Here is a 12,011-nt window from a genome sequence, read left to right on the forward strand (position 1 = left end):
TATATTTTTTTATTTATTTATTTATATAATATGGTATTCTTTTAAAATATAATATATTATAGAAAAATATTCATATACTTATTTAGAAAAAAAAAAAAAAAAAAATTATAATTAATATATAAATATATATAATCAAAATAATGAGGAAATAACCCATAAAGATATTTAAAAATTTTCTCTCCTTCCTTTTTTCTTTTGTGTTTTTTTTTTTTTTTTTTACACAAATATACTGTTTACAAATATTTGGAAAACGAGAATAATAAGAAAAAGAAAATGTTATTAAGAGTTTTTCTATACTTTATACTAGTAAAAATATATCAATGTTTTCATTTAAATTACAAAATATTATCCAAAAATAAGTATCACCAAAATTATGTAAAAAATATCCATTCAGTTAATTACATCCATAGGTTTCAACATATAAAATATAGTCAAAATAAAAACAAACTTTTTTCTTTTTTTTCAAAGTTTTTTAACAAGGATACCGATAAATTTAAATTAAGTAAATATCACTAAACAGAAGAAAATATATAATATATAAAATATATATATATATATATATATATATAAATTTTAACATGTACAATGTGTACACTATATATGAAATAAATACACATGTGTACATATATTTATTATATATATATATATGTATGTATTTATGTATGTATTTATTTATTTTTATGTCTATAAAGGGATTTTCTATAACACTCCTAGACATATATACATAAAGATGTAATATTTACACTTCTTTTATTATACAGATAAAGAAGAAAAAGAATATTTAACAAGAATAGGAGTAAATGATGCTAATGATTACAAATTATTAACGAAAGCCCATGAAGAATATATAGATACAGTTACTGATATTAAGAGCAAATTAAAATATAAGGATACCTTTTTTTTCATTACACAAAAACTTATTCAAAAAAATTTATATGATTTTAAACAAAAACAAAAATACAACATTTTTGGAAAAGATGAATACACAAGCGAATTGTCTATTAATTATATAAAAAATTCAAATATTGAAGAAAAATTTAAAGAGCACATCTTAAAAAAACTAAATGATGAATTATCTAATAAGAAGTATACCTTTCTAAGGATATTTAAATGGTACTAATGAATGAATATATTCTATAAACTGTTCACAATATGTGTACATTATATATATATATATATATATATATACATACATATGTTTTGTTTATGTGTGTAGGAAAAGCGCTTTAGATATTTTTAACATAAGTACATTAATGCTACCCGTTACAGCAATCGGTTTTTTTTTATCAAAAATGGGATTATTTTCAGTTGTTGTTAATATGTTACTAACCTCACATTTTTTAACATTCAAAAAAGATGAAAAGAGAAAAATGAAAATAAGTACCTTACTTTTAACTGCCGTACCGATATTAATACATTCTTCAATAGGTTTTGTTTGCAATGGATTATTTTGGGAATACTTCAAGGTATAAAAAACAAAACAAAATAATACATAAATGCATATATACATATATATATATATATATTATTAAGGTTGTAAAAAAAAAAATAATTATCTTTTTAATAATTTACATGATAATATTTTATTTCTTAATGCAATTATATTGTATATAATGTTAATAATAATTTATATGGTGATCTTATTTTCTCATTATTATTATTATTATATTATATTATATTTTTTTTTTTTTTCTTAATAGTTTAATATACCAAATTTTATAAAAAAGGAAAACGTCCTGTCACTTTTCATTAATACACAGCTATATATAGCATCCTTAATATATTTTGTTAATAATGATGAAAATGAAGAAGAAGAAGATGATGAAGAATATAATAATGATTATTTGGATTTCAACGATGTGTTAAACGTGGATGAAAATACCTAATAGATAAAAAATTATTTATTTAGAATTTTTATGTAAATTTTTTTTTTATATCTTTTTTATTATATTATTTATATATAATTATTATTATTTAATTTTTTATTTTTTTATTTTTTTATTTTTTTATTTTTTTATTTTTTTATTTTTTTTTTTTTTTTTTGTTCTCTTTTTGATAATTTAGTAAAATAACTCTTTTTATTAAAAAATATATATATTATAATAATACATAAAAAAAAAAAAAAAAAAAAAAAAAAAGAAAATCGTGTTTCACAATATTATATCTCTTATAAATAAAAAGAGTGCAATTATAAATATATATATTATATATATTTTTATATCGGGAAATTTTAAAGAATGGATAATTTTCTATTTATATATAGTTATTTATTAACAAGCATATGAAATAACTTAATTATTAGCTATCCAATAATAATATCACAAGAATAATTATAATTACATTAATAAGAGTGCATTATATAAGTTTTATGCTATTTTGTTTCATAAAAACTAATTCTTTAATAATATATACAAGGATATAACAAACAAACAAAAAAAAAAAATAAAAATAAAAATAAAATAATAATATTAATAATATTAATATTAATAATGAATATATATATACATATATTTATATGGGTTTTTATTTATTACCAAATTATTAATTATACATAAGTAAATAATTAAATAAGTATATTAATATAAATAAATAAATATATATATATATAATATATACATTCAAACTGAATAAATGTGTAAATATATTTATATTCTCGTAGGAAAATCTATTAAATCGTAAAATTTAAAAAATGAGATATTACTTTTTAATTCTTTTAATCTATCAATAATTTTTATATTACCATGTTCATAAAAATTAAAAGAAAACGGTTCTTCCGATTCACCATATGTATTTTGTTGATAATTATTTTTTAATATTTTACGAAGATCAAGTGAATCATATTTATGGTAATTTAAATATAAATGTTTTTCATTTTTATTTTCTTCATTTCCCATATTGTGGTAAAAGTCCTTTTCACATAGCCTACAAAAATATATATAAATATATATATATATATATATATATGTATTAATTAATTTATTCATTTATTTTCTCTTATATATGATACCATGTTAACATGTGTGTAAAAATTATCATAGGAACAAAACACAAAATCATATATATATATTATATAATATTCATATGTATGTGCATTAATATACATTTGCTTCATTATATTTATTACCATTAAATAAATACATAAAAATATATATAAATATATATATATATGTATGTATTATAATTAAACTATGAAAATAAATAGATGTAAATTTTCAAATATATATATTTTTTCTTGATATTAATAAAAATATCATAAAAATATTTTCTTATTACCGGTACGAATCGATTTGACGCAAATATTTTCTTGTTATTTTGTCAATGTTTTTTTTTCTTAGTGTATTTTTTTCCTCATGTATTTCACTTATAATGCTTTAACAGAAAGGGGTTAAAAAAATAATATTAGTAATAAAGACAAAAAAAAAAAAAAAAAAAATGTAAATAAATATATATATATATATTTATTTATTTTTTATAAACTTATCTTTATATATATTATATGAATTATATTAATACATTAGAAAAAAATAAAAGATAAAAAAAAAATAATGAAGAATTACTTTTGAGAATATTGTGAAAGAAGATCTAGATTCAAATTATAGTTACTTTCAATAATTATTCTAATGTCTTTTTTTATGCACTCATAAAATTTAATTATAGTACCTCGGTAATCTTCCTATGAAAAAAAAAAAAAAAAAAAAAAAAAAAACAGCGCAAAATATATTTACCTATATATATAAATAATTTCTAGAATTTGAGTTATTAAATAATAATTCTAATTACATACAATAATTTTTTATTATTTAAAATATATATATATATTTAGGGTACATACTATTAACATATTCATTATGGCATGCATTTCATCATTACTATGATGATAGTCATTAATCATATCATTTTTCTATAAAGGTTAAACCAAGGTTGAGTTAAATAATTTATGTCATATAAATGTAATATATATACCATATGTGTAACATCAAATTAGAAAAATATATGTATATAAATATAAATATATATATATATATATATATATAATAATGTTAATAAATTAGGTATATATATTTAGGTTAACACGTGTTAAATTAAAACTTAACAAATAAATTAAAAAAAAATATATATATAAAATAAATAACAGATAAATGCATATGTTATATGTATTCAAATTCTTGTAAGAATTTAATTGAACAAAAAAAAAAAAAAATAAATAAATAAATAAAATAAAATAAATAAATAAATAAAATAAAATAAATAAATAAATAAAATAAAATAAATAAATAAATAAAATAAAATAAATAAATAAATAATTATATATATATATATGTATATAACATTTATGTAGTAGATACAATTAGAAATCATACATCCTTATAAAATAAAACAACGTTTATAAATTTTAAAATATACACTTCTTTTCATTATCGATAAGAAAAGAACAAGACAATAAATTTTAAATTAAAAATAAATATATATCATAATAAATAATAATAAAAAAAAAAAAAAAAAAAAAAAAAAAAAAAAATCACAAATCATTCTTTTTTGTCTTTCGAACAATGAAAGAAACATACAAAACATCTTAAAATGTATTCCTTATAAAAATATAAAGAAAGAAAGTTAAATAAAACAAACAAAAAGAATATAATATAAATTTATTTACTTGGTGCAAATTCATTAATGTTTTTAGTTTCTCCTTTTTTCTTTTTATCTTCTTTGTTTTCTTACATAATATAGAATTCTTTAAAAAATTTCGATTATATCCTATAAATGAATAATAATATACATATTATTATTATTATTATATATATATATTATATAAGAATAAGAAATATGGTTTAAATATGAGTATACAATATAACAGTTTAATATATATAATATAATATGATCACACGTTTCTCGGGTTATATAGTTATGTGATAGAATTCTTATATGTAACATAATAATGGTATTATATAACTATATATATATATATATATATATACATAAGATAACATTTTAGTATTTTTATATATCATAATATGAATCAGAGTTCATATATATATATATATATTTATATATCATTACATATAATGTCATAGCACTATAAAAACTTTATCCCCTTTTATGTACATTCTTATATATAAATATAAGTGACGTTTCACAATTTTATACTACAATGTAATCGAATAATAATAAATGAGCAAAAATATACGTGATCATATAACGATTAAGTATATATAATCTTTTTCGGTAAGCTCAATTTTATATGTGTAAAATTAATATATTTATATATATATATATATATATATATATATATATATATATATTTTGATATATCATAAACATTCAGTATATTATCATATGATAATTTTTTATAGCGTATATGATATACATTCTTATAATTTCTTATTTCATTTAATTTTCTTACTTAGTGTTTTTCTAATATCCATTAGTAAGGTAGTACTATATAAGATGCGCCTCGAAAAATAAGCTTCATTTAATGTGTTACTATTTTTTAGTTTTATATTATTTAGAAGGTATGAATTCTTATTATTATCATTAGTATAAAATGTTTTCTTTTTATTAATATATTCTATATTTTTATATAGATGATCACTTTCTTCTGTGCATGTTATTTCACTATTGTTATACATTTTATACATACTTAGATTATTTGTGAAACTATATAATTTATCTCTTTTCCCATTGTGATCATTGTTAGTATGTTCTTCTTCTTCTTCTTCGTCTCCATCATTAATATATGTATCACAATGATTTATACTTGGTACAGTTTCATATGTTTGTATATGTTTTGTTTTATGTATCGATAATTTATCTCTCTTGTTTATATTATATATATCTTTACTATTATTAGAAGATGAACTATTTTCTGGATTAACATATTGTGTATGTTTTTCATTAATGTTCTTATTATGACAATTTAAAGTATCATTATAACCTTGGTATATATCATCCTTTTTAATATATTCGGAACTTTCATAACAAATGTATTTTGTATTATGAGGATTACTGGAAGAATTTATATGGTTTAAATTAGTATCCTTATTATCACAACAATATTTATTATTATCACCATTATAATTTTTGTTATTATAATAAAAATATTCATCATCATGATCATACTTTTTATTATTATCATTGTCATTATCATATTTATTATTATTATCATCATCATCATCATCATACTTTTTATTATTATCATCATCATCATCATCATACTTTTTATTATTATCATCATCATCATCATCATACTTTTTATTATTATCATCACCATCATACTTTTTATTATTATCGTCACCATCACACTTTTTATTATTATCATTATCATCATCGTACGTTTTATTATTATCATCATCATCGTACGTTTTATTATTATCATCATCATCATACGTTTTATTATTATCAGCATCATACTTTTTGTTATCATCATTATATTTTTCATTACCATAATACATTTTATTATTATCATTATTATCATATTTTTCATTACCATTATACTTTTTATTACCATATTTTACATTACCATTATTATCATATCTTTCATAACTATTATACATTTTATGATTATCATTAATATTATTATTTATACTTTTCTTATAATTATTAGTATAGGTATTTATATTAAATTCGTTTAAATAAGGTGAATCTCTTAGGATAATATATTTCTTCAATGTATGGACAAAATTATAACTATAACTTCTATTCTTTTCATTTAAAAAATTATTTTGATGACTGGGTATATGATTATTGATTTTTTTTAATAAAGTACTCATCTTTTTATTTAGCATATAATATGAAAATTTGTTTTGTTCGTATTTTTTCTTTTTTTCCTTAAGATCCCAGAATTTCTTTAATTCTATTTTCAGCTTGTTATTTTCTTGTTTATGCTTGAAGGATGAACATTCTAATTGCTCATTTTTATTTGTAAGTTGTTCATTTAATTTTAATAGATTATTAATTTTGTCATGTAAATTATATGAACATTTATTTTTCTCCTTTTCAAAAATTAATTTCTTTTCCAATTCATAAATGTAATTTTCTTGAGTTTCAGCATTTTCAACACCTGATTTTAACTTTTCCATTAATTTCTTATTTTTATTTTTTAAACTCTCTATGTCTTCATCTATTAAGCAAAAATGATTTCTTAAGAAATTTTTTATATTTAATATAATACTTTGGACAAAATAATCTATATATTTTTCATCGATTTTTTCAGTATTATAATTCCATGCGGTATATTTATTATGTAGACTATATATATATTCTACACAACCATCATATATATTTGTATACTTTTCATTATTACTTTTTTTAATATTCTCTTTTAGTTCTTTCAAAAAATTATTCAATAAGCTAAATTCTAAATAAATATTATTCAAATGATCATTGTTATTATTGGTGTTCATCTTCCTTAATTGTAAATAATAAATATATTTATGTATAATATATTATATATTATATATTATATATTATGTATTATATATTATATATTATGTATTATATATTATATATTATATATTACATATTATATATTATATATTATATATTTGTGTCTATTCCTATGTTGGTAAGTATATATATACTTCGTACTTAATATGCTTAATAATATTATTATTCTTATATGTATTTTTCTATGTTATTATTTTCTTCCTTTCTTTCTTTTTATAAGCTGATTTACATACGTAGGTATGCAACCAAAAGTATTAATATAAAAATATAAGAATATAAAAATATAAATAGTTCAGTATATATATATATATATATATATATATATATATATATAATGATAATATAATTATAATACTATATCATAAAAATGATTACAAAAAATAACAAGAACAAAAAAAAAGAAAAAAAGAAAAACAAAATTAAATTAAATTAAATTAAATTAAATAAATATTACATAAGTGACACATACATTAATATACATATATGTATACATAAACACATACATATATGCACACATTTTATTCCATTATATAAGCTGTAGTAAAATATATATAGACCAAAAAATGTAAAATGGGTAACATAAATATAAACGTAGATAATATAATATATTACATACAAATGTTATACACATTACATGTACAAAAGTTGCACTTCATACACTTTTATGTTTTACGTTAAAAGTTTAAATAATTTAATAACCTTCAATATGAAGAAACGACGAAGAAAAAAAAAAAAAAAAAAAAAAACCCAGAATATAATTAATTTATAATTATATAAAAATCAACTGCTTTTATATTTATTTATTTATATGTACTTAAATGAAAGGAATATAAAGTATAATAACGTATAAAATTATATTCCTATAAATATTTTTTATATGTACGTTGTGTTAAAAAATATATTGCATTTAATACATAAAATGGTAAGATTTCAAACAGGAAAAGACAAAGCGAATAAAACCAAAAAATAAATAAATTAACTAATAAATTAATTAATAAATTAATGAATACAAAAAAGTTAAAATAGTTTTTAATATTACAATTATACAATCCATTCATGTATATTAAAATATGTCATCTGTTCAAAATAACATATATGTGTATATTTACATGTAATACATGCAAATTTGAACATTTTAATAACTTTTTGCTTAGAACAAATAAAACAAATTTATTAATTTTTCATTTCATCCGTTTTATTTTTCTTTTTTAATATATTTGCGAAACAAAACAAAACGAAGTTATTTTTTCAAACGATTATACAGTAAATGAGAGATGTAGAAAAAAGGAACAAAAAAAAAAATATAAAATATAAAAAATATAAAAAATAAAAAATAAAAAAATAACATTAGTTCAATTATATCATAACATGTACTATAATTCAAGTGTAAAATAAATACAGTTTCGTCTTTTATGGAATTATATAATTTTAAAATTTATTTTATATATAATTCATAATATATATATATATATATTACCGTTGTAGAAGAAAAAAAAAAAAAAAAAAAAACCGCATCAAATAAATAAATATGTGCAATTATATTTGGTTATATCTATTTATAACCATTTCATATTTTTGTAGAAATTATTGTATATCATAATAACTAATAAATAAATATTATGAAATATATGTATATATATATATATATATATATATATATATATATATATATAGATAGATAGATAGATATAGATATATAGATATAATATTTAAAATTATAACATTTTTACAAATTCTTATTTTAGTTAAAAAAATTAACTTTATATAAAACCTTATTGTACTATTAGACTATGCTTATATTTGTAGGAGTATAAAATGAAACATAATTTATTTTTCTTTAATTATTCAAAGGAGGTTAATAATTTTAAAAAGATAAAATTTTTAACGTTACAGAAATATTATATATATATATATATATATGTGAATTATCCATTTATTATTATATTTATTTACGCTCTTAGGAATAACCAAATTAGTAACATAATATATATATATATATATATATATATATATATGTTAGTAAAAAATGTTGAATCTTACCTTGTTTTTTATTTTGAACATATATACAATATATTCAAACGTAAATATTATTATGATGACTTACATACAGATATTTATATTTTAAATACTTAATGAATATATATATTTAATCAGTTAAATTATAATATACGTTACCTAATAATTTCAAAAAAAAAAAAAACATATATTTTTAAAAACAATAATATTACAAGTTTACAAAAGTTAAACTAATCTTTCGTATTAAAAGTTATTTAAAAAAAAAAAATAAAATAATCAAATAAATAAAATAATCAAATAAATAAAATAATCATAAATAAATATATTTGAAACAAATATATTTTAAAATAATACTTTTATTCTTATTTTCTATGCTTTTTTTTTTTTTTTTTTTTTTCTTCAAGTCTTTCTCTTAAACAATATTATATATAAAAAAAAAAAAATTCTTTTTGTTATTCAAAAATATCTTATATATGTACATATTTATATTTATATAACATATATGATAACCATTCAAATTCAAAAAAAAAATTAAAACTCAATTATAATATATTTCATGTAGCCAAAATATGTGTAAATATAAATATATATATATATTCAGAAGAAAAAAGAAAAAGTGAAATATATATATTGGTACTTATTTCATATATTATATTGAGGTTAAAATTCTAAACTATATGGTTTCAATAAACATGAGTGTATTAAAAATAAAATAATAATAATTATAATTAATGTATAGTATAGTATTTTTTTTTAATACATAATATTTATACATTTTGTATGTATCTTTTGTAAAGGTACAAATATATATATATATAATATATATATTTCTTTTAATAAGGAATGCATACAAATATATATATATAAATATAAAGCATTTACCTTAATAATTTTAAATAAACACAAAAAAAAAAAAAAAAAAAAAAAAAAAAAAAAAAAAACAGTATAAATATATATAAATATATATATATATATATATATATATATATAATACATCCATATCATTATAATAAATAACTATATATTTGTAACGGGTACGTAGGTGTATATTCCAATTGATATTATTATTACCCCATTATATATAAATATATATATATATATGTATAAAACATAGAGTATATATATTATATATGATATAATGATGCAAAAAAAAAAAAAAAAAGATGGAATGGAAATATTTTAATAATTCGATTTTTTTTTTTTTTTTTTTTTTTTTTTTTTTTTTTTTAACATTTCTAATACATATTTTATCTTTATTATTTAAAAAAATTAGTTCATATATTGTCTTTTCAGATATAAATATATATATGTGTTGGTTTAAAATATAAAATAAAACATAGAGGGTTAAGGGAAAATAAATAAATATTAAATATATATATATATATATATATATATGTATATGTATATATATCTTATATAAATAAATTTACTACAGGTATATCTATAAACATATGTATATATGTATATTTGCATAATAAAATTAAGCTGTACGGTATCTTAGTCTTGATAATAAAAAATTTAAGAGTTCCTGTGGATAAATATATTCAATAACTTTGGAAGGATATAAACTATGAATTTCTTTATTATTTATATTATGAATAACCGAAATATATAATTCATCTCCAACGTTGTGTAGATTTTTGATAACTATTCTATTACCCCTAGAACTTTTTTTTCTTCTTACATATCTTTTAAAATCATTGACTTTAATATTTAAATGTCCAGTTCTTCTAATATTTGTTTCTTCTACCCATTGTGGAGATTCATTTTTCAAGCTAGCCAAAAACTCCAATTTCTTATTTTTAATACGAACGCTATATACATCTTCAACATTTAATAAATTTCCATCATTAACGTGATTCTCATGTTTTACAGATTCATTATCTTCTTCATCACTTTTTTTTAAAGAATTGTCTGATAAAGATAAGTTCTTTTTATTTTCTAGTTTGTTCGTTAAACTTTTTCTACTCATTTTTCGTCGGGGTGCTAAGGAACTTCTACCTTTTGATTTAATACTATCGTCTTCTTGTGTTGGTGCTAATATATGATTTTTCAAAATTTTCCCATCACCATTTGTCTCATTAGCTTTCGATAAAAAATTCGTTTTTAAGCTTTCCATCTTTTTCTTAAATGTTGTCAAATGTATTAAATTACTTTCGGGTTCCCAAGTATTCTCATCATCTGAATATCCTTTCCATTTTACTAAATAAATAAAACCATTCTTCTTTTTTTTTATTTCAAGTATATCACCAATTTCAAATTCTTCATCTGACCCTGTCATTTTTTCTTCTTTATTATAAAACTACTTTTATTTTGTGTACAAGTAGGTATATTGTGTATGTGTGTTCTTTCTTTGTTTGTTCGTTTATTTGTTTGATTGTTTATTTGTTTGATTGTTTATTTGTTTGATTGTTTATTTGTTTGATTGTTTATTTGTTTGATTGTTTATTTGTTTGATTGTTTATTTGTTTGATTGTTTATTTGTTTGATTGTTTATTTGTTTGTTTGTTGGTTGGTTGTTTGGTTGGTTTTCTGGTTTCTTTTTGTTTTTT

At 17.2% G+C, this 12,011-nt stretch overlaps 3 protein-coding genes across 3 annotated transcripts; 1 reads left to right on the forward strand and 2 right to left on the reverse strand.

Annotated features, from left to right (window-relative positions):
* Positions 1 to 273: 273 nt before the first annotated feature.
* PF3D7_1220600 (conserved Plasmodium protein, unknown function) lies at positions 274 to 1,886 on the forward strand (the record flags this gene model as incomplete). The annotated part of the gene is made up of 4 exons (XM_001350568.1): positions 274 to 502; positions 762 to 1,113; positions 1,217 to 1,466; positions 1,701 to 1,886. The coding sequence occupies 4 exons, from the start codon at positions 274 to 276 to the stop codon at positions 1,884 to 1,886; spliced, it is 1,017 nt and encodes a 338-aa protein (XP_001350604.1).
* Positions 1,887 to 2,645: 759 nt separating this feature from the next.
* PF3D7_1220700 (conserved Plasmodium protein, unknown function) lies at positions 2,646 to 7,400 on the reverse strand (the record flags this gene model as incomplete). The annotated part of the gene is made up of 6 exons (XM_024473392.1): positions 2,646 to 2,922; positions 3,274 to 3,369; positions 3,558 to 3,673; positions 3,833 to 3,901; positions 4,655 to 4,755; positions 5,402 to 7,400. 6 exons carry the CDS (start codon positions 7,398 to 7,400, stop codon positions 2,646 to 2,648), a joined length of 2,658 nt encoding a protein of 885 aa, XP_024329157.1.
* A 3,539-nt stretch (positions 7,401 to 10,939) lies between these two features.
* On the reverse strand, positions 10,940 to 11,740 carry PF3D7_1220900 (heterochromatin protein 1; the record flags this gene model as incomplete). The annotated part of the gene is made up of 1 exon (XM_001350571.1): positions 10,940 to 11,740. One exon carries the CDS (start codon positions 11,738 to 11,740, stop codon positions 10,940 to 10,942), a length of 801 nt encoding a protein of 266 aa, XP_001350607.1.
* Positions 11,741 to 12,011: the final 271 nt, after the last annotated feature.

Source organism: Plasmodium falciparum (genome assembly GCF_000002765.6).
Source record: "Plasmodium falciparum 3D7 genome assembly, chromosome: 12".
Taxonomy (NCBI): domain Eukaryota; phylum Apicomplexa; class Aconoidasida; order Haemosporida; family Plasmodiidae; genus Plasmodium; species Plasmodium falciparum.